Source organism: Plasmodium gonderi (assembly GCF_002157705.1).
Source record: "Plasmodium gonderi DNA, contig: Chr11, whole genome shotgun sequence".
Lineage (NCBI taxonomy): Eukaryota > Apicomplexa > Aconoidasida > Haemosporida > Plasmodiidae > Plasmodium > Plasmodium gonderi.
The window spans coordinates 733,057-757,155 of record NW_021628936.1 but is presented as its reverse complement, the minus strand read 5'-3'; the positions used below and the strand labels follow the sequence as shown (position 1 = coordinate 757,155).

The window sequence follows — 24,099 nt, the reverse complement described above, 5'->3', positions numbered from 1 at the left end:
GTGCCATATATAATGATCCATGGCATGACTCTCGACTCCCATTCTAGCTCAGAAGTTATACCACTTCATATTCGTTGTATCCCCACGGATGTATTTATATGTGCACCCCATTTATGTGCTAAACACATGCACATATAACATCATCATGGGCAGCTTTTTCTAAGAAAAAAATATAACGAAATTCTTATAAAATTGGAAAAAAAAAAAAAAAAAAAAAAAAAAAAAAAAAAAAAAAAAAAAAAAAAAAAAAAAAAAAAAAAAAAAAAAAAAAAAAAAAAAAAAAACAAAAAAAAAAAAAAAAAAGAGAAAAAAAAAAAAAAAAAAAAAAAAAAAAAAAAAAAATAGTAAATTTGATAATAATCTCTAAAAAGTGGTGATTCCTTAAAGAGCATTTTCGCAAAGGAGTGACTCCCCCCTCAAAAAAAAAAAAAAATAAAAATAAAAATAATGATCTCACAAAATAGCAACACATTGAAACGTTTTGTTCTTATCCACACTGGATTCACAAATGTGCTCTATCATAAAGAAAAAAAAAAATTAGGGCAACTTCTAAATTAAATTTTTCTAAAATTTGATTTCACTATAAAAATAGGCCTTAAAGGGTGTAAATAAAAAGGATCTAAGGAGATAAACGCAGTAGCAATAAAGGCCTCATTCCTCTCCCCTCCCCACGAGTGAAGAAGCACGGCATACCTTTTTCACGTAAGTACATGATTGAAAGGGCATACATGTCACAAACACACGCATATGTGTGCATACCATGTGTGTACTTAACAAGTATCCCATATTTTGTATTATAAAAACGAGTAATTTTAAGGATGAGTATCTATATAGCTGAACCTATGATAGTACATTAGCAGTGTTTTTTCCGTTTCATCTCAAATGCCATACACAAGTTTATGAATATTTTATTGTTATTATATGTATGCATATATGTGCATATATATATATATATATATATATATATATATATATATATATATATATATATATATATCTACATATACATACGTATCCATATTGAACATCCCCGTATGTTCACCTAGAAAGGAAGCACGAGGATTTGATGGTGCACAAATTACTTCAGATGCTTCTAGTTTGTAAATTACTTCCAATACATGAGTCTCTATTAAGTAATATATACATAATTGTATCGAATTATGATGGACATCGTATTGTTTCGTTTATCACTTCATGAGATCAGTATCACCTTAGTGTTTTCAGTCTATCACGCCTTTACATAACTGTGTGCTTGTATGTGCATGCATGCACGGTATGTACATAAGTATACGCACATATATTTTACTCTAGACTAATATTTTTTTCACCCATTATGTATTATTCCCCAATGTACATATTTTACTCTCCTTCAATGGACTTCTTTATTCCCCCTTTTTAATGATTAATATTGAAATGATTAATGTGGACTATGCATGTGTCATTCTGGACATAGCGTAGATACCTATAGCACGCTTTAAATTTGCACACACAAATGCCACTTCATTTGGTGTCCAATTTGATATCCCATATTGTGTCCACTTTGATATCCCATGTTGTGCCCAATTTGATGCCCCTTTTTTTTTTGTTTTTTTTTTTCATTCCCGTTTGCAGATGTTCAAATACGAGAATTAAAAATAACCATTAAGATAACAAAAATAAGAAAAGAAAATGAGTTATGATAGAGCTATAACAGTGTTTAGTCCTGATGGGCATTTGTTACAAGTAGAACATGCCTTGGAAGCAGTAAAAAAAGGAGGTTGTGCAGTTGCTATAAAAAGTTCTAATTTCGCTGTTCTGGCAGTTGAAAAGAAGAATATACCGAAATTGCAAAACCCAAGAACAACAGAAAAATTGATAAAACTAGACGAACACAATTGCTTAGCTTTTGCTGGATTAAATGCCGATGCTAGGGTTTTAGTCAATAAGGTAATAGGAAAAAATATGCACATTTTTTTTTTTTTTTTTTTTTTTTTTTTTCTACAGCTAGCCAAAATGTTTAGCTTTTGTATACATATATATATATATATATATATATATATATATATATATATTTCTCCCTTTCTTCCTCCTTGTCAAAAATACAGACTCGATTGGAATGCCAAAGATATTATTTAAACATGGACGAACCTGCACCAGTTGACTACATTGCGAAATATGTCGCGAAGGTTCAGCAGAAGTTTACACATAGAGGAGGTGTGAGGCCATTTGGCATAGCAACGTTAATAGCAGGATTTAAAAATAACAAAGAAATTTGTATTTATCAAACGGAGCCAAGTGGTATTTATGCATCATGGAAAGCTCAAGCAATCGGTAAAAATGCAAAAGTTGTTCAGGAATTTTTAGAAAAAAATTATCAAGAAAATATGGAACAGAATGAATGTCTTCTTCTTGCCATGAAAGCAATATTTGAGGTTAGTACCAACAAAAACGATTGTGAATATATTTTTGTTTTGGACAAATAAGACATGTTTCTTTCCTGAATGTCTCATCACGAATGAATTTTTCCTATGCATTAATCCATAGGCCTAGGACAGCAATGATCATTCACCAAACATAACATGTGTTTACCACGTTCATCATTTCTCTACATCTGTACATGTCTACATCTATACATTTCCACATCTCCAACAGGTTGTTGAATTAAGCAGTAAAAATATAGAAGTCGCACTATTGACAGAAAAAGAATTAAACTTTATTGATGAACAACAAATAAATGCAATGGTGAGTTTGTAAACATGTTTTTATTGAACGCCGAATGTGAGAAAATAATTGAGATAAAAGGTTTTTTTAAAATGAACAAATGATTTTGTATATATATGTTTTTCGACCTGCACATATAGGAATTGAATGCACCATGTTGAAATATTTAGGGGTAGAGCCATGTACCTTGCGTTCATGCCGTATGAGTGTTACTATTTTTTTACTTCACTAATTATGCACACACACAAACATACTCAGAGTAACAGCAGAGATATATAGCAGAAATAACTATATCATCCATGTGATATATTTTAACCATTTCTCTTTTGATTTCTTCAGGTTGAAATAATTGACAACGAACGGACGAAGAAGAATTCGCAGAATGAATAAGTCGGAGGATTTTCATTTTTTTATGTTTCACAGAAGTGTACATGGGAATCGTTCACATGTGCGTTCATATATTTATATATATACATATGCATACATGTGGTGTATGCGCAAATTTTTTTTTTTTCTTTTTTATCCCCCGAAACATTTGAACTTATGTTACGGGTAACGTTCGTTTTGTTTTACATCCTCAATTTTTAATTAACAAATAGATAAAAAAAGTGAAACAGAACTTTTTAATTAATTTAGAAAATTATATGTATGTACATATATATTATAACAAGTATGCGCAAACGTGCTAGACTGCCCATTCTCCTCCTCTTATTAGTAGCGAGGTAAAACGGGATGATGTATATTCCTTTTATAATTTTTTTTTGTACTTTGCAAAATGTCATATAAATACGATTTTTCCCCAATGGCGGCAAATGTACGCTTTGCTATACATAGTTGGAGGAAATACAAAATTTTGACCGAGTGTGGGAATGGAAATTGTTTCGTCTTTCCATGATTAACAGTTATAGCACAGTTAAGAATAAAACTTTAGCCATGAATGATAAAAAGTGAAGCGTGAAAAGTGTAACGTAAAGAATATTACACAAATACTATAACATAAATACTATAACATAAATACTATAACATAAATGCTGTAACATAAATACTATAACATAAATACTGTAACATAAATACTGTAACATGAATACTATAGAGTAAGCACTATAACACAAAGAGTGCAATTTAAAAACTAAAACCACACTTAACCAAATGTAGCGCCAAATGGACATTCTAAAGGGGGATAAACAAATGGGATGATCTAATAAAAAAAAAAAAAAAAAACTTACGAGATGTGAAAGTGTGAAACATGGGGATATCCGAATATGAAAAAAGTTGCACGAATGTTTGTTATATGTACAAAAGGAGAAATAACATGTTTAAACACTCCATCTTATCAAAATAGAAAATTCATATAGAGGGTTATAAAAAAAAAAAAAAAAAAATTGAAAAAGAGAACACATTCAAACTACGTTGTAATTACTGTTTTCGTTGTAACAAAAGGTATAGTACTTCAGAATTCTGAATCATTATTTTTGCAATTATGATAGGTATCATTACTCATACCTGTAGTGTCATCCAAGTGTTGATTTTCTTTTAAATTTTGTATGATTTTTTTTTGGTAAAGTATGATTTCTTCATTTTTTTTTATTTTTTCATCTTGCATTTTGATATAATCCATGCAAACATAATACATATTTAATAAATTGTTAAGAAATATATTATTTTGATACTCCAACCTCTTTATATGTTCTAATAAAAATTTTGTGTCCAGGTTTTCTCTCTTGTTCAAATTTTCGCAATTCGTTTTCCCCTCATTATTGTAAAAATTCGTGCTATAAAAGGAATTCTTCGAATCTTCAAAATTGTCACAATTTTTGTTTATATTCCTTCTATTGTTCTTACTCTTGTTATTTCTTATGACATTGAATCCTTGCATACAGACATTACTCCTCTTTAGGATACTTTGTTCATCCAGATTTCCGATTTTTGCATGAATATCGAAATGGATATCTTTTAACAAAATTTCTTGGTTATCCCTCGTTAGGGAATTCCTATGCGTTTCATGCACAAGTTTACCTTGTGTTAGAAGTTTTTCATTAAACGTTGTTTGATCATCATCATAAATTATCAGATTTGTAAAATCGTTTGCATCATTTTCTATATCTGTTTTTTCGTGATATCTGATTGACTCATTCTTAAGAAGGGATTCTCTTTTTTCAAAAGAATTTTTCCTCTCGATGTTTGTCTTTTGAGAAAAATGTGTATAATTTTTGGCCTTACTTTTTTTTACATTTGGAAAGGTGTGAAAATTGAAAGTTGGGCTATTAAACTTTTTCCATTTCTGTTTTTTGCCGTTCAGTTTTTCTCCGCTCGGTTTTTTGCAGCTCAAAGTGGAATTCACAATTGGGTTACTCAAGATAGTGTTACTCAAATTTGTTGTAATGTCAGAACTAGCAATTTTTGTGTGTTTTTTACTCAACACTTGAGATATTTTCCCTTTTGTAGACGCTTCTTTTATAGGTCCCCCGTGCGGTACGCTTAAAAATTCAGAATTCGTATAGTTCTCATTATTAACATAAGTATTTTCCCAGAAAAGTCTGTTATTTATATTTTTCATTTTAGGACATTGTGTACGTGTAGGGATGATATGTGTGTAGCTTAAGTGTTTTTAGCATTATACTATTTCCATTTTTTCTCTTCTTATGCCACTTTGTTCAACTTCTTGTTTGTGCATCATGCTATTTTCTTAATTCCTCAATTTAAGAATTTCGAAATTTTTACAAATTTTGCCTTTTTCATGTTTTCCTTTTTTTTTTTTTTTTTTTTTTTAATTGTTCATATTTTTTTTCCTTTTTTTTTTTCTGAACTTTAGTCTGCACATGCTTTTTTGCTTTTCAGTTGTTACCACTTTAAAAGTTCATTCTTAATTGTATCACAATTTGCAATTAACACAAAATTATGGAGTATTCGAAAAGGTTAAAAATGGGAGAGATAGAGAGAGAGAAAGAGAGGGAGAAGTTTAAGGAAAAATTCATCAAATTAGGAGGAAAATTCGGATTAAGTGAAAAAGATAAATAAAGAACGGAAAAAAAAAAAAAAAAAAAAAAAAAAAAAAAAAAAAAAAAAAAAAAAAAAAAAAAAAAAAAAAAAAAAAAAAAAAAAAAAAAGAAAAAAAAAAAAAAAAAAAAAAAAAAAAAAAAAAAAATATCCACTGAAAATAACCCAAGGCTTATATAGGCAAAAGGTTACTTGAGGACAAGTTAGAGGAAAAAATAAAAAGCCAAAAGAAAGCTGTGACAACTGCTCAGTTAAGTACACTTAGCAAAATGACCCCTTAGAAAAGGTTCTTACATGTGCCTCTAACATTATATGCTTAAGTACAAATGTATATTTATGTATGTATGCATATACATGTAAAAATATGTATGAATATGCATGTGAGATTATGTTTGTATTATTATGTATGCATAAATATATACGTATACCACATTATAGGCAGCGCTTACTCATGCACCCCGCACAATAAATAAAACGAATGAAGAAAAAAAAAAAAAAATAATAAAAATAAAAAAAAATAAAAAAGGATAAATACTTTATAAAAACAGAAAAACACAAGCACATAATGTCCCTCTCTTCAGTGTGTTAAAAAAATGAGGTCCCATTAATGTGAATACGGAAAGGTGATATTCCACACATAATGCTTAATTATGATTTAACATGAATCATAGAAGCTATTCAAACATTTTTCATAGGCTTAGCAAATTAAGTAGGATTAGAAAAAAAAAAAAAAAAAAAAAAAAAAATCAAATAGACAAAACAGGAAACAATAAAAAAAACAAATTGTGCATGAAGGTCAGTGAAGAAGGCAGAGATAGGGTTATAATTTATATTTTTATTTTTGCCTTTAACATATTATGAAAAACATCCCAGAATAGGTCTACTTTCTCATGTTACATTTTATTTAAGCATGCGTGTAGAGCTATATAATTGAAAATTTTCTCTACATTTTTTTTTTTTTTTTTTTTTTTTCTTTTTTTCTCATGCTACGGTGTACCTAATTTAGGGGACGAAATTACGCGTCTTCTTTGAGTAAACACATAAATACAAAAAAAGACAAATATTAAAAAAGATGTAGACAAAATTCCTGATGTCTTTGCCATTAACGAAATAAACTGTAAATATTTCGCTTGATTATAGGGAAATAAAAAGAAGTGAAAATTTTTACGTATAATAAAAATTGCATAATTGATACACTGAGAAATCATGGTGGATGTAATATTATGCGAAAAATAATAGAAACCTTTTAATAATTTCTGCATAGGGCTAGTACATGCAGATGTTGAAAAAATTGCAATAAATTCAAAAAGGACTTGCATCATTTGATTATATTTACCTTTGTGAATATTAAATACATTTAAATGTTTTAAATTTTCATTAGTAACTAAATGGATACAGTCATTATTATATCCATCTAAAAAGTTGTTATTTATATATCGAAGTACAATATGATATAGGTCTTGTATTAGTCCTCTCATAGTTCTTTTTCCATTTTGTGTTATGTCATTTTTTAATGCGCCAGCACCGCTGTAAATGGTACTAATTGCATTAGCATTGTGTATCCAAATTTTACGATATTTTAATTCGTCTTGTGGACTTTTAAAAAAATAAAAAGGGAATAAATTTCCTTGTTCCAATTTTATATTTATACTTTTTAACTGTATATATAATATATATTTTGCCAGAAAACTTTGAAAAACATTGGTACGATCTAAGCAATCGATACAATTTACTCGAAATATACCTTTCTGAAAATTATTAACTTTTGCAGATTCCCATGAGGGGAAGATAGTGGAAATATCATCATTATCATATGATAAACTGCAGTTTGTACTATTTGGTAAAGAGAAAGAAAAATAGGAAAAATCGTTCAAATCGTCAATCACTGTTTTTAATGATGAATATAAATTATTGTAATTTAATTTTTTAAATTCACCATGAAAATCAAACCAGGTATAATTATGTTCAACATTACATTCCTTCAAACAATTTTCAAAGCACTGTCCTAAATATTTTTCACCAAATCTTTTATTAATCAAATTAGTAATAGAAATTTTTCCATATGTATTTTTTAATTTTTCCATATGTAAATTCAATATTTTCGCATTTTCATGCATTTCTGAACAGATTTGTATTTTCGGTCTTATACTTAATGTTGGTTGTTGTTTCCATAAGACAGGTATAGATCCTCTCACAATGATATAACTAAAAACATGTGTTTCGTTCGAATTTTTACATACAACAATCTGTTCTGTTTCCACAAAATTGGCTACATCTCCCTGGCTATTTCCTCCTCTACACCAAAATCTTACACCGCTTCTGTTTTTATTTTTTCTCGATATTAAATATAATTTTATCTTCCTATTGCAGACATGTAAAATATTTGAATTCATGTATCCATGTACTAGAAACACAACAAAATCAAATCCATCTATATGTATAAAATGATTTAGGAATTTCCAGTTCCAAGTATATTCTTGATTAATTTCATTAAATTTTAATTTGTGCAAAAAGGGTGCTTCCATTTCTTCCCTACAGTTCACACCCATAGTGTAGTGTGTATCATTAACTTTTATATTACGCGTTGATAGGATGTAGTCCGTTTTTTTATTTTCATTAGCTTTTTTAGATTCATTTATAAAGTTTTTCTGAAGAGATGTGGTTAAATTGTAGTAGTAGGAAAAATAGAAAGGACCCTTGTTAAAGGCGCGCACAAAGCAGGCTATTGTTTTTAATGTATCTTTCTTTAGTGTGCTATTTTTGAATTTGTGAACATACGTTTCGTTGTTATTGTGCAATTTGTTATAGTTATAGACACAGTTTTCAACAAGAAAACATCTTGATTTGAATATATTATCAAAACAATTTTGTGTTTTTATACTTTTATTGCAAAAAAACTTTTTATTTTCCTTTCTGGAATTATTTAATGACGTTAATCCCCCGTTTGCCCCCAAGCGACATATCTCATACTGATAATAGTGATTATCATTAGGATTGTCATTATCTACTATTTCATCATTCAGTTGAATAAAGGAAATTTTCTTTACTCTATAAATAGCTCTATTAAATAAATAAGAAACAATTTCAGCATCGGAAACTATGACCAAGAAATTTATGCGTTCTGCTTGAATTATTCCTAAGCACCCAAAAAACGAGAACTTATTTTTGTTATCATTTTCTTCTGCCCTATTGTTACTTTTACTTGAAAGTTCCTGTTTCTCTTTTACTATTTGGATACCTTCAGAATAGCTAATTTTTAAAATATTTTTTACATTATTTTCTATATTCACTATGAATACATATTTTCCATGAGGTTCTAAATAATACTTTATGGCTGGTAGAACAAAGCCATTATCCATTTTTATTTTGTGTATGCTTTCCTTAAGGCGTTAGAAATTCTCCCCACCTCTAGGTGTAATTATAGAGCCCCAAATTAGTTTTTCCTCCAATTTTTTTTTTTTTTTTTTTTTTACTTATTTTTTGGCAAAAATGTAAATATTAGCATGTGGGTGTCTGCATACTTTACTCTGTGGAAGAGGGTTGGGGGGGAAAAAAAGTTTAGGTTCATACATGTACAATACGGGTGCATATAAAAGTGGATGCATATAAAAGTGGATGCATATACAGGCGGATGCATATACAGGCGGATGCATATACAGGCGGATGCATATACAGGCGGATGCATATACAGGCGGATGCATATAAATGCGGACGCATACATACATGGATACCTACATATTTTTGCACTTTTTCACAATTATACGTAATCTATGCGCTTTTTCATGCTTAGTTGCAAAGCTCTGATGTGTATATGCATGTAGGCGCAAAAATATTTATTAACTTGCGTTTTTCATTTCATTGTTCTTTTTTTTCTTTTTTTCACTAAAATGTAGAATTATGATGAATAATTTATATTTTTACAAATTTAACACAAGGTAAAAAAATATAAACGAATGACACCCAACAGTGTTCTGTTATGTATGCTGAGCAAAGTTGATTCTTTCTATTTTAAGTATGCAGTACTGCACTTATTGTACTACTGGTGTAAATTTTATGTAAAAATAATTGTATATAGTGAGTATTTACCCGCACTTGAACTATTCTCACATGAACTACTCTCACATGAATTTACTCTCACTTGAAATACTCTCACATGAAATACTCTCACATGAACTACTCTCATATGAACTATTCGCACACCTCCATTTCTCCTGCACAGAACGTGCTTTGTGTTTGCAGAAATGTATGCAAAGTATGCACTTAGCGCGTGTGTACTTTTGCACGCTTATACTTTTACATGTATTTACGTTTACATGTATGCACTTTAGCATGTATGTACATGTCCATGTGAATGTGTATATATATGGCATATGTTAAATTCATATGGGCGCAACCTTTATTTTGTCCTTTTAAAAAACAGCAAAATTTAAATTGCGCCACACTTTTTTTTTTATCCACACATTGTATGCATTACAACCACCACTCCCTGAGCCGCGCAGAATTTGTTTGAATTTGCACAAAAAATATAAACAATACGAGATGCTAGCTTTTTTCTTTTTTTCCAACCTTATTCTATTTTTATCGTATGAACATGTCATAATTTTTTAAAATATTTTATGCTTTAATTAGGAGTTTTTTTTTTTTTTTTTTTTTTTTTAGCAAAAATAGCTAAAAATGGTTTTAAAAAAAAAAGGTTAAAACTTATGACTGTGCAAAAAATTTATGAAATAAAATTGTACATGCCAATGGAATTTTTTTTTTTTTTTTTGTAACACATACAAGTGTGTTAATACATATGATGAAAGTATATTAAATACTTTTACGCTAAATTACTTACAAACTTAGAGCTACTGCAGTACATGAAGGAAAATTTTTGCAGACAACCAAAAATGCATAAAGCTTCCTACATTTTTTGCTTAAATTTAAAAGGCCTTGATTTAGAATATTTACGTCTTGATATGTTTTTTTTCTTCTTTTCTACTCGTTTCTTAGCCTTCTTATCTTTTTTGAGCCTTTTATCTACATACTTAACCACAGTTTTACTTCCCTTTTTGTTTTTCTTGTTAGAGAGCTTGGAGCCCTTTCCGGTGCAAACAACATAAGATTTTTCTCGTTTTTTTTCTACGTGAAAAGAGGCAAAAAAGAAAATTTTATAAAAAATGAAAATTACGTAAAAATTTAATCGCGATGGTGTGAACCAAGCGTAAATGTAAATGCAAACACAAATGCAAACACAAATGCAAATACAAATGCACATGGTATGTAAGCTTATGGGCGTTCGCTCATAAGCACTTTTATGCCTATGTACACGTGTAACACTTGCATTGGAGGAGCATTTATATAAATATATATACAAAGATATACACATGCTTGCAAATGCATTAAAGGCATCCATTTTGTCATGATCTCGAATTTGAATGGAATCATACCTGATTTATTCTTCTTCAGTATATTTGTAATGGCTTTGTGCTTAAGGAAAGGATCTTCTTCATCTTTTTCAATTTTTCCGATTTTTGCCTCTAATTTTTTCATTTTCGCAATTTCTCTTTTTTTGTTCCGTATTTTTGCTTCTATAACCTTTTTAATAGGCATTCTAGTTATTTTGTTAATGCTGCTCTTATACTGATTTAGAATAGATTTGTCAATTGGGATTACAGGTTTTCTAAATTTCTTTTCCTCTTCTACAAACCATTCAGGCAACATGTCTTCATCTTCCAAATATGAATGTCTATTAAATGAGTCATCTATCAGATCCATTCTACTTTTTTTATGAATTAATTTTTCTCCGATACATTTTATGAATGCTAATTCATCTTCGTCTTTAATTAGATTATTAAAATATGTACTAGCATTATTAATTTGCCCATTTTCATCCGTTTTTACAATAGAAAATGTGGAGTTTTTCATCTTTACTTCATTGCTTCCGTATTTTTCTCTTAATTTTTTTTTTCTTTCTTTTCTGGCTAGTTTGTTTGGTAGTGGAATGTTGGGTAGTTTCCGCTCGTCCATTTCTTCAATGTCTTCGTCCATGTCAACTCCAGCTACGTCGTCATCTCCGTCGACATCTTTATTGCCATACCGTTTGTCATGTTTACTTACTCCTTCTTTGGGATCCTCTACATGATCATTATCATACAACTCACCATCTAGCTGATTAAATATGGTCGAAAATATTTTTTGGTCAAAAAAGCGATTTACATTAGAATTTTCTTCTTCCCTTTTAACATCTTTTCTTAGACTGATTATCTTATCTACCAATTTGTGTATGTGTTCGTTTTGTTTTATTCCTTGTGAGTGTAAGCTCAATGCATCATCGTTCATTTCTTCTTCGTCATGCTGCTCCCCCCGCTGAGAACTACCTACAGAAGAGTCGCTGTCATCATCATCGTCCCCATCGTCATCGCTGAGGTACTCGTGCAGTTTTCTCTTCATTATTAACTGCTCATTTTTTAATTCCATGATCTTTTGAATTTTCATCAGCTCTTCGTTCTTATAGTCCATCGCCCTTTTCCTCCTGGTAATCTTTTCCGTGCCCTTTTCTTCGTTCATTTTTTTTTCTTTCATTTTTTGTTTTGCATAGTCTAAATTGACAAGGTATTCTATTCGATCCATCTTGGAGTCATTTAAATTGTTTATGTCTATATCTTCCTCCTTTTCACTTGTCGAATCACCTTCTTGGTTAATCTCTAACTTGTCGCTAATTTGGCTACTACGCAACACGTTCATGTGATCCTTAAAAGATTGCTTATCTAATAATTTCAACATGTTTTTATTAAAATGTATTTCATCTTCATCATAATCAAGTTTTAATGGTTTACTTAGTTTTTTTTTTTCTAGTTCTTTTTTTAGTTTTTTTTCCTTCTTTTTTTGTTCTTTTTTTTTTTTTTTTTCCAGGTGCGCGGAAAATTCATTTATTTCATTTTTTTCAGAATCATCATCAGAAGAATCGCTTAATTCTTCGTCTTGGATCGAAGCTTTTGTTGTGTCTGTTTGTTTGTCCTCATTTTTCTGATCTTTTTTCTCATCATTTTTCTGATCATTTTTCAAATCCTCCAATTTGATAAATTCAGGTTCCTTGGCTAGACTTATGCTCTTCCTAATTTTGTATCTCCACTTAATAAGATGAAACAAATCAGATTTCCCAAGCACCTTAAGATCTTTACAGAGTTGAAGAATTTCCTGTGTAGTGCTAGGGTTTTTATAAATAACATTGTAGGTATTTCTAACTAATGGATCCTCTGAATTTTGGTAATTATTATCAAAGGTAAATTTGTTTGTTTTTATAAGTAAGTCTACATAATTCTCCGCATGAATATAATTGCATATATCCGTAGAACGGTAATCATCCCCAAGGTTATAACCTTGTCTATTTTTTTTTTTCTTTTCTTTTAAAATGGTTGATAATCCTTTTTTTTTTTTGTTTTTCTTTTTTTCCTTTTCATTATTACTAGAATCTGAGAAATTGTCATCATCGTCACTGGATTTGTTTGCATTTAATTTATTTGAGTCTTGTTTAAACTGATCACTGAAAACATATGTATAATCAAACAATTTTTTATCCACTTTATTATTTAAAAAGTTTAATCCAATTAAATAAATTTCTGATGATATTTCTCTGCTACTTCTTGGTTTTATATGTTTAACTTCTCCAAATAGTTTTTCTAGAACCCATATTAGTGATATATATTCTTCATTTCGGAAAACCTTGGTAATAAATATACCCCTTTTTTTTAAAAAAATATAAGCAATTTTTATACTGTTAAGAACTAGGATATTCTGATTAAAACTATCATAAGAATATGTTGTACCTACATTTGGAGCACCATCATTTAGTATTACATCTGCCTTATCATTTTTAATTATATTTTTAATTTGTTTTATACATGAACTTGTAGTTATATCACTTTTTATCGTGATAACATTATTATCTATTTTTCTTATTGGTACTAAATCTACTCCTATAATCGTGCTGCTCTTTTTCATATTTTTATATGCCACTTGTAGCCAACCACCTGGTGCTGCACACAAATCTATTAGTATGTTTGCATCTTTAAAAATATTATATTTCTGTGCTATTTGAATTAGCTTAAATGCCGATCTCGCTCTATATCCAGCAGACTTGGCTAACTTGTAATATTTGTCAATTCTTTCCTTTCCGACTTTCTTTTTTTTCCCCATCTTTTATTTTTATTTTTTTATTTTTTTTTTTGGTCACTAATGTTCGTGTACGATTTGTTTAATACGCTACAATTTAGACTAGAGGAAACTAGTGCAACTATAAGAACTCGTATATATGCAATGTACAAAATTAAAAAATAACTGGAAATGAGGAGACTTAATTATACTTCCTTGGAAGCAAAAACGGAATTTCCTCAAACTCTGAGCCAACTTTATTTCACAAAAAAAAGAAAAAACCTTATTGGGAATTTCCTAGAGAAAAAATAAGTTACGATATGGTCCTTTTTTTGCTCATTTCACAATGAGTAAGGGGAAATATGGTTGGCATGCTCTTGTGTCCTCAGTAACAATATAATTAGGGATATGTGTTTACATTAATATTTCAAGGGGGAAAAAAAAAGAGCAGTCCTCTCTAGTTCATGTATATATTATGTGTCAATTAAAAGTCTAGAGATTTTTTAAAATCGATTAATTTTTTTATTCAAAACTTTACGTATAAAAATGTTGATTGATATAAGGTGTTTTGTAAAATATTCGCTCAAAGATTTTTAGAAACATGTAATACATATTTATTCATATAATACATGTATATATTTTCCCTATTTTGAGCACAAATTAGAGAAAAGAAAGAAATGCTGACTTGTTCTCATTCAGCTTCGAGAAAATGACAGCTCGAAGTTTTTCGTTTAGTTCCCCATCAGGTACTTTTGCGTATCGTTCTGTTAGCTTATTTGTTCCTTTAGTGTTACATTATGTTACGTTACGTTATGTTTCTTTTTTTTTTTTTTTTTTTTTTTTTTTTTTTTGGGGGGGATGGGGGTTTTTGAATTTTTTGCAATTTTTCCAAAAATTTTTTTTTTTTTTCTCTTTTTTTTTTTTCCCAAAATTTCATACATTTTTTTTTTTTTTTTTTTTTTTTTTTTTTGTTTTTTTTTTTTTTTTTTTTTTTTTTTTTTTTTTTTTTTTTTTTGGAGGGGAATGGGGGTTTATGAATATTGTGCAATTTTTCCAAGAATTTTGTAGTTTTTCCTCGTATTTTATTGTCACAACATTGCATCAATTTTTTCACTTTTTCATCTGCTTTGTAATTTTTCAAATTTCCTTTCTTTAGTCCAGATTGCTGTTAATATATTTATGAATATAGAAAAAAAAAAAAAAAAATATTAATTATTTTTTTTTTTTTTTTTTTTTTTTGATTTATGCACCGAATGTTTTATACATCCACTCATCAGTTACTGGAAAAAGTGGGTAAAAGAAAGATGGGATTTCTCAATTGTGAATAACCCACTTAGCCTATGGAAATTAGTTTTATGAGAAAAAATATTATGTACAGAAATAAAAATATATTTTTTCACAACTACATGGGCGTAGAGAATTTTTAAGCTTTTCCCTCTACCTTAAAACCACATAAAATTTTGCTTAATCGTAGGGGTAATGAGGGCTGTGATATTATTAAAAAAGAAATATTCATTGAAATGAAGAGATGGAGAATTGTATATATTGATATATAATAGGTAAATTTTATAATATATGGCTTTCGATCCCCTTTTTTTCTACGGACAACTTTGCAACTATATTTGGAGAGCAATAAATTTTAACCTTAAATGTGAAACCCTGGGAATTTCCTTTATTATATATACGTTTTCCTTTTTCCCCCCCACCTCGTTATTTATGTGATTTATTTATTAACAAATTACAGTTTTTTTTTTTTTTTTTCTTCATTTTATCTCATCCTTATATGTATAGTTATACTTTTTAAAAAAAAAAAAAAAAAGAAAAAAAAAAAAAATTTTGGGGGGGATACGCCACATTAATTCCGAAATTATTCCACATTTTTAATTCTCATTATTAGGTTTGTATATTTTTTTTAAACATAAAAGATGAAAAAAAAAATCGATACTGTTACTATGACTGTTACGTGGTATTGCTCATTAATTTATGTTTACGAAACACACTTTATGTAGATATAGAGACATTATATGTGTATGCATTTTTAAAAGCTTTGTTATTTATTTTAAAAAAAGGAATTGAGGCATAAAAGGTGCCAATATTCGTTAGGTATATACAAATATATATATATACACATTACGTGTGTGTGTTATCCATACCCGATTGCAAGAAGAAATTGCATAAAGACTGAAACGCTATATGAAAAAAAAGTTAATAAGAGAAAGTTGCAGGTACGTGTGTAAATATGTAAAGATAAATACATAGTCATACATATTTATGTACACACATATATATATATATATATGTGCATATAATAAACTTGGAACTCTTAAAAATGAATATGAAAAGAAAAAAAAAAAAAAGTAACAACAAGGGTTTATTATGGAAACTTCAAAGAGGAAAAAAAGAGAAGTTGACCAAAAAAAAAGAGTATTAAAATATACCATGAACAAACGTAAAAAGTTGCACAAAAAATGAGCTTTATACGTGTTAATAAAATTTATTATCAATGTAAGAAACAAAAACAATTTTTAAAATGTAAAGGTGAAAAATAACAACATATTCCTCTGCAATGATTAAGTTAGTTGTATATCCCCGATGGACACGATTGCCACAATTAATCCGTATAGCCCTGTTAAAAAAAAAAAAAAAAAAATTGCACATTGGGTATATAAAGCATTTTTCCATATATATGTACACATATGCAAAAGCCATAATGCGACTATGTATTGATATATTTTTCTGCTGAAAAACACAGTGTCACTCCGAACGCTCAATCATGTTATACACAGAAATATATTTCTCTCATTAAAAAATATCAAGCATACAAAAAGCTAACCTATAACACTAGCACATATTTCAATCATCAACATTCGGACGAACAAATCTGAATTGTGTGCGTCTCCCAAAGCACATGAGCTACCCGTTATACCTACGGAAACGCTGCAAAAAAAAAAAAAAAAAAAAAAAAAAAAAATGAAACACATATAAGTGGTACAATGAAGTCTTATAAAAATGTGAAATGTTCGTCACTATAGATATTGCAAAAAGTGCATATGTATTAGCACGATGGATAAATGGACTATGGATTTTCTTCTTTCAAATAAGTGTAACTAGGGATGCGGTTTGTTTATGTTTCTATGATTGAGCATTATTTAATACGTTATTGCATTTATTTTCCCATGAAACGTTCACCAAATGGTTATTTTTTTCTTATTTCTTTCATTTATTATTCTCTTTGTCATTTCTCTCTTGATCTACTGAGCTAACTATCTATCTGACTATCTATCTAACTATCCATCTAACTATCTGTCTCATTTTCTTATTTTTTTTTTTTTTTTTTTCTTCACAACTTATTAACTTACCCAGAAACAAGATTTGACAGACCTGCTGTCAGACCACTTGCAAATAGAGCCCATCCTCCTCTTATTGTATTCATAACCAGTGGATCTGTCTTATTCGTTAAAATCAGTGGACTGTGAACTTCCTTACTGAGTCCACTGAACTTTATTTGTAGAAAAACTGCAGTAATGACTCCATACATTCCTGTGAAAACGCGTGAGAGAGAGAGAGAGCGAGGAAGATAGAAAAAAAAAAAAAAAAAGGTGGTGTGTGTGGGGGTAATACGTATATGTACAATGATACAGCATTAATGGTTTTAATTCCTTCATTTATCTGTCACTCATTAACATAATGTTTCAATGCTTACCTAACGCTTCACAAAATATAATGGAAATCAAATTTTTCGAAATGATACGTGGGGACTTCACTGATGCTCCTACAATGCTTGTGCCACAAATGAATATTCCCCTAACATGGTAAAAACAATGGAGAAATGTGGATAGCGTATATATATATATATATATGTATATACATGGTTGAACTTGTATTCGTATTAAAACTCATTTAAATTTGAGACGTTATGTGAATTCTACAACAGATCTTCGTGGAAACCTAAGTTTGACAATCATCAATGTCATTCCTCGTGATACTGGAATATTCGAAGATATTACAATAAAATATTTTTTTTTTTTAAGTATATTTTTTCATTTTATGATACTTCCTTTAATATCTATTTGTGCATACCATGCTGCTCCTATAATGGAAAGGAAGAGGGACATTGCCATGCCAAGCATTGCCCAGTTATAGGGCGAAATGGATCGAATGATTTCAGACCAAGAATTATACATATTTCAACAGCCTTCTTATTGGTAATAGTTTATTTTGTTCTATTACTCCAGTGTTCTATTATTTTATTGTTTTTTTTTATTTTTTTTATTTTTAACTTGGTTTTACATTAATTGAAAGGGTTACGGGATATACTATTTTTATTTTATGCCCGCGCTGGTAAATGGGTTAATGTATTTCCATAACTAAGCGCATGTATTCTTTTTATGTATATCAATTTAGGTATTTTCTTCTGCATAAAAATGCCTTGTACTTTTCGCGTACGTCGTTCGGGAGCTATAGGAGGAGGGGGAGGTGTTAACAGAAAAGTACTTGTGTATAAATATATGTACATACCATTACGCATAAGATTCCGAAAACAAAGATATATATATATATGTTGCGATTTTGACAGGGAAGGTCTACAACTGCATCGTTGTCCCTTGTCTTTCGCCCTCTACATCATATTCTTGTGTTCTCAAATGTTTGTATATATCTTGTAGGAACAATAAAAATCATATATGTTAATAATATTATATGAGCATGAGTACCTTTTTGATGATGTTGTGGGAGAATCAAAGTACTCTGCTTTTTTTTTTTTTTTTTTTTTTTTTAGCTTATTATCTGTATATCATAAAAAGTATTCTTGTAAGAAACGTTTTGTTCTTATAGACACAAAACTTGCTTCGTTTTCTTATGCATTTCGAATATGCTTTACGAATTCATTGCAAGGACATTACACATGCGGGCATACATATATGTAATGTACGTTTGGGTGGAAGTTCGTATATATGTTTGGGTAGTAGATCATATATATGTTTGTGTATACGCTTGGGGATGCATTCGTGTGTGTGTATTTCATACATATTTTCACGCTTCCATTTGTATATATATTTGTATACATTTCTGTACGTATTTTAAACGGATTGATCGTGCGTGTTTATTTTAAAAATAACATGCACCAATGCGAATCCCCTTTTTCTACTGATTTGTAACCCTTTTTTCCATGTGTTTCAACGACAATCCATAAGTAAAACAAACTTTGAAAACTTTTTGTCAATATATTTTATATATGCAAACAAAAGTGTAACTTTTTTTTTTTTTTTCTCTTATAACTCAAAATTTTCATCAGATCTGTGTTAAAAAAAAAAAAAAAAAAAGCGGGAAAAAAGTAGAAAAAACGGTAGGGAAAAAGAGGAAAAAACGGGAGGTGAAAAAAAATGAAAAAACGGGAGGTGAAAAAAAATGAAAAAACGGGAGGTGAAAAAAAATGAAAAAACGGGAGGTGAAAAGAAAAGAAAAAGTGGGAAGTGAAAAAAAAAGAAAAAGCAGTAGGGAAACAGATGAAAAAAAAGGAAGGAAAAAAAAAAAATGAAAAGAAAAGGAACTTGAAAATGGCATATGTTTATATACAAGCATAAGTTTTACGTGATATAAGGCGAATTCATATTTTTTTTTTTTTTTTTTTTTTTTTTTTTACGTGTTTTCCCCCTTTTTAAATTTCAGCTTTTCTTTTTTCAGCTGCTACATAATTCGAACATACTGTTATATGTTGGGTACGTCTGTAGCCTCATTTGAACATTTTTTTTTTCGATTATTTTATTTAAAAATATTGCCTCAAAAATTATATCCATTTTTTCATTTCCCCTTTCCTATTTCTTTCCTCTTTTTTAATGAGTAGCTAAGGGATTAATATACATAATTTTTTTTTTCTTTCCTGAGAAAAAAACATGCGCATAAAATTTTCCATTGTACGATGCAAATTTTACAAACAAAAAAAAAATAATACATAAGAGATGAGAAATAAATTGTACACACATATAGTATATTTTTCCGGCACTGAATGATTCATACCTTATTTACATAATAAAATACGTACATAATGCGCTAGGTATTTGAAAGCAACAATTTGAGGAAAGATCAACTCATCTTTGAAAAAATGTTCAAATAAAACATTTGTAGCTGCTTTAAAATGAGAGGAATGCAACGTGATGGATGGAATGCAAAAAAAAAAAAAAGGTAAATGTGCACATATATATATATATATATATATATAAATATATATATATATATATATATGTACACACATGCTCACACTTGCTTAGTGCGACAAGAGTAAGCATGTTGAGGAAGAGGAAAATGCAATCCAAACCCGTGTGTCAACAATATGCATGAACCTTGTAGTAGTAATTCGTTTGCACACACACCATTAAGGGAAACGTGACGAACTGAAAAGGTAGAACACCAATCTGATGAAACAATCTTAAAGTTAGTTGCATTAAAAAGAACATGTGAAAAAATATTATGGGTATGAAATTCATCAGGAATGAAAATCATGATGGGAACATTACATTTTGATTAACCATGAGACAACTTATGACGTAAAAAAAAAAAAAAAAAAAAAAAAAGGAAGGTAGAGAGGAAAGATATATGTGTTCTTGTGTCTGTCTTTCAATTTTATTCGAATATATATTAGACTGTCATATGAGACAGTCCCAAAGTAGCAGGATTCTTGAGAAATAGCTATACGTAAATAAACATATGTCTAACAAAATTGGGAACTTTTATGTTAATAAATTATGATAAAAAGGAAGGACGTATAAGGGGGGGGGAAGAAAAAGGAATAATGCATTATAAATAATGTGTCTATTCTTTTGATTGTTTTTAAAAAAAAAATATGGAAAAGGATTAGAACTCTTTGGAGCACATTACACATTAATATGCTGGGTAACAAGGGCGATAAAGCAAGTAAATTTATTAACTGTTCGCTGCGCATATAAGTAGCAATATTTTTGTTCATTTCAGGAACCATGTAAAAGAAGTATAGTTAAAAAAAAGAAAAGAAAATTATAATTTTCATGTATAATATACCACATATATTATAACGACAATTATTTCTCCTAAATGTGATAAGAAAAAAAAAAAAAAAAAAAAAAAAAAAAAAAACATATAAATATACATCTATGTTTGTAACGACTTCTTTTATAAAAAAGAGTGTAAAATATAGATTTTTTTTTTTTGGGGGGTGGATCTGTAAGGAATTTAATCCAGCCCTAAATTCTGAAGCAATAATAGCACAATAGTGTGATTTAGCTCCTGCTAACCTTTTTTTTTTTCTTTTTAATTTTTGTATCAGCCTCGTAAATCGTTTTATGAGAATGCGATACACTTCTATTACCTATTTAAAAAAAAAAAAAAAAAAAAATGAGCAATCATCACCACATGGGGAAAATATAGGAAATTTTACAAATGCGTATGATTAAATTTAAGCTGTTTTTCTTCCCATTTTATAATGGCACACAAAGGTTGATGACAAATTAGAGCACGTTTTGATTTCTTAGAGATTTTATCCTGAAAGAGAGAGAGTGAGTGAGTGAGAGAAGCATCTCGGGTACGAATGGCATCATAATATTTTTATTTTCTCATTGCGGTAAAGATTTCTTCTTGTGTCTGAGGTGTAAAAGCTACATTCTTCCTCTTATCATGTGTGGCTATCTAATACTGGATCACTTGGTATATGTTATGTCTGTTTTGCTAGAAATGTGAATACCTGTGTGCAAGCAGCTATAAATGTCTCACACATAGCGTTTCAAAGATATCGAAATCGGTGTAATATGCTTCTATTTTATTTTATTTTTATTTGTATTTTTCATTCATTTGATACTTGTATACATTAAGGTCTAAGGACCCTAATGCTCTGAATGCATTGGTAGTGGATTTAAGAAAAAAAAAATTCTCTATTTTTTTTTTTTTATTTTCTCCTTGAGCCATAGACCCTGTGGATGATTCTCGTACCTTAGATTAAGAAATTAAAATGACCCTATCGAAACTGTGACAATTTTTTTTTTTTTTTTTTTTAAATTTCAAAATGTATAATGTCATAAAATATAGGAATAAATGAAGATGCCTTAATAAAATTTATGAAAGTCGTGTAAGTGCATAAATCTTTGTTGAAAAAATTGAAATGAATCTTTTTCTCCCTTTGGAATCTACATTGAAAAAGGGAGGGGGGGGAAAGTTATGCCTGATGTACATAAAATATTTTCATTTTAGTATATTAGCACGACGAAACAATTAACCAAATAAGTAGAAACTTTTTTATATATACTATTCGAAAAAAAATTATTATATTTTATTTTTTAAGGAAAAAAAAAAAAAAAAAAAAAAGCCTTTACGGTTAGCTTTTTATATTTTAAGGCAAATAATACATTGATGTACCTAGGAAGAAGGTGTGTGTGCGTAGTTCTTTGTTTACAAGCACATCGAGAAAAATAAATAAAAAAATATTCCTTGATAGTAGCATTTTAGATTTTACCTCTTCACCCCACAAGCAGTGCATATTTGGTACAACATCATACAACAGAGTAGGAGAGCACCGCAGCAGGAACATCCGAAGGATTCAGAATCATTGGATTTGGGAGATTTCGTGTATTCGATTGAAGAATTGCTTACCTAAGAGAATGAATATATTCGAACACGATATCAAAAATGTGGAAAAAGGAAATGTTGTGGCAATATTGGGTACACAATGGGGAGACGAAGGGAAGGGGAAAATAATAGACATTTTGTCAAAGCATTCAGATATCACTTGTAGATTCAATGGTGGTGCAAATGCTGGCCATACCATATCTGTGAGTGATACAAAATATGCTTTACATTTATTACCTTGTGGAATATTATACGAAAATAATATCTGCGTCCTGGGGAATGGAATGGTTGTACATATAAAGTCTTTGATAGATGAAATAAAGTCTGTTGGAGGAAATATAATGGATAGATTATACCTTTCAGACAAATGTCACATTTTATTTGATATTCATCAAATTATTGATACGATTCAAGAAAATAAAAAACTGAAAGAAGGAAAACAATTAGGCACAACGAAGAGAGGTATAGGTCCATGCTATTCAACAAAAGTTTCTAGAATTGGTATAAGATTAGGAGCTTTAAAAAATTTTGAAAATTTTAAAAAAATTTATATTAAATTGATAAATAATTTAATAGATTTGTACCAAATAAAAGAATATAATAAAGAACAAGAATTGGAAGCATTTTATAAATACCATATTTTTTTAAAAGATAGAATCATAGATGTTATATCTTTTATGAATGATCAATTAAATAAGAAGAAAAAAATTTTAATCGAAGGAGCTAATGCAGCTATGTTAGATATAGACTTTGGTACATATCCTTATGTAACAAGTAGTACTACAACTGTTGGTGGAATTTTTTCAGGTCTTGGGATAAATCACAAAACGTTGAATTTAACAGTAGGGGTAGTTAAAAGCTATTTAACTAGGGTAGGGTGTGGCCCATTTATGACTGAGCTGAACAACAAAATTGGAGATTCTTTAAGAGAAAAAGGTCATGAATACGGGACTACCACGAACAGACCTAGAAGATGTGGATGGCTTGACATACCCATGTTGCTTTATGTGAAATGCATCAACTCAATCGACATCATTAACTTGACCAAGCTAGACGTTCTCTCAGGGCTGAAGGAAATCTTCCTTTGTGTTGCTTATCGCAGCAAAGGGTCAGGTATGCTTCCACAATGGTGGCCCAACTACTCCATGGAAATAATGCGTCTGTGCCTGTATGCATGTGTGTGCACATCTCTGTTTACACGAATGTGTGTGTATGTATGTGTTTACACGACTGATCAATTTGTGCCAGGGGGGGGGGGGGGGGATAATGTCACTTCTTTGTAAATACTCAAACCATATTTCATGATTTTTTTTTTTTTTTTTTTTTCAATTCTGTTCAGGTGTGTTGTTGGAAAAAGGGTGTTACCCAGTGGACGAGGACGCCTCGGAATATTACGAACCAGTTTATGAAAAATTTGAAGGGTGGGAAGAAGATATATCAAATTGTAAAACATTTGAAGAATTACCAAACAATGCAAAAAAATATGTGTTGGCGATAGAGAAATATGTAGATTCTCCTATCGTGTGGATTGGTGTCGGTCCAAATCGCAGTAACACGATTACTAAGAAGAAGTGAGTGAAAAGGAGTGTTTACGTCTTTATGACTGTGAATGGGGTGGAGGATAATGTGCAGAGGACCCAGACAGTCGATCGGAAAATTCAGACAATAGTGTACCCATGT

The 24,099-nt window shown here is 29.6% G+C and overlaps 6 protein-coding genes across 6 annotated transcripts; 2 read left to right on the top strand and 4 right to left on the bottom strand.

Annotated features, from left to right (window-relative positions):
* Positions 1-1,668: 1,668 nt before the first annotated feature.
* Positions 1,669-3,090, top strand: PGO_111640 (proteasome subunit alpha type-7; the record flags this gene model as incomplete). Its single annotated transcript, XM_028688502.1, has 4 exons — positions 1,669-1,926; positions 2,085-2,411; positions 2,632-2,721; positions 3,040-3,090. 4 exons carry the CDS (start codon positions 1,669-1,671, stop codon positions 3,088-3,090), a joined length of 726 nt encoding a protein of 241 aa, XP_028544303.1.
* Positions 3,091-4,150: 1,060 nt separating this feature from the next.
* PGO_111630 (hypothetical protein, conserved) lies at positions 4,151-5,257 on the bottom strand (the record flags this gene model as incomplete). The annotated part of the gene is made up of 1 exon (XM_028688501.1): positions 4,151-5,257. One exon carries the CDS (start codon positions 5,255-5,257, stop codon positions 4,151-4,153), a length of 1,107 nt encoding a protein of 368 aa, XP_028544302.1.
* A 1,426-nt stretch (positions 5,258-6,683) lies between these two features.
* PGO_111620 (phosphoinositide phosphatase SAC1) lies at positions 6,684-9,056 on the bottom strand (the record flags this gene model as incomplete). Its single annotated transcript, XM_028688500.1, has 1 exon — positions 6,684-9,056. One exon carries the CDS (start codon positions 9,054-9,056, stop codon positions 6,684-6,686), a length of 2,373 nt encoding a protein of 790 aa, XP_028544301.1.
* A 1,544-nt stretch (positions 9,057-10,600) lies between these two features.
* PGO_111610 (FtsJ-like methyltransferase) lies at positions 10,601-13,875 on the bottom strand (the record flags this gene model as incomplete). The annotated part of the gene is made up of 2 exons (XM_028688499.1): positions 10,601-10,818; positions 11,127-13,875. 2 exons carry the CDS (start codon positions 13,873-13,875, stop codon positions 10,601-10,603), a joined length of 2,967 nt encoding a protein of 988 aa, XP_028544300.1.
* A 2,525-nt stretch (positions 13,876-16,400) lies between these two features.
* On the bottom strand, positions 16,401-18,014 carry PGO_111600 (V-type proton ATPase 21 kDa proteolipid subunit; the record flags this gene model as incomplete). Its single annotated transcript, XM_028688498.1, has 5 exons — positions 16,401-16,456; positions 16,664-16,767; positions 17,190-17,370; positions 17,534-17,634; positions 17,911-18,014. The coding sequence occupies 5 exons, from the start codon at positions 18,012-18,014 to the stop codon at positions 16,401-16,403; spliced, it is 546 nt and encodes a 181-aa protein (XP_028544299.1).
* A 4,437-nt stretch (positions 18,015-22,451) lies between these two features.
* PGO_111590 (adenylosuccinate synthetase) lies at positions 22,452-23,994 on the top strand (the record flags this gene model as incomplete). The annotated part of the gene is made up of 2 exons (XM_028688497.1): positions 22,452-23,532; positions 23,759-23,994. 2 exons carry the CDS (start codon positions 22,452-22,454, stop codon positions 23,992-23,994), a joined length of 1,317 nt encoding a protein of 438 aa, XP_028544298.1.
* Between the last annotated feature and the right edge of the window lie 105 nt (positions 23,995-24,099).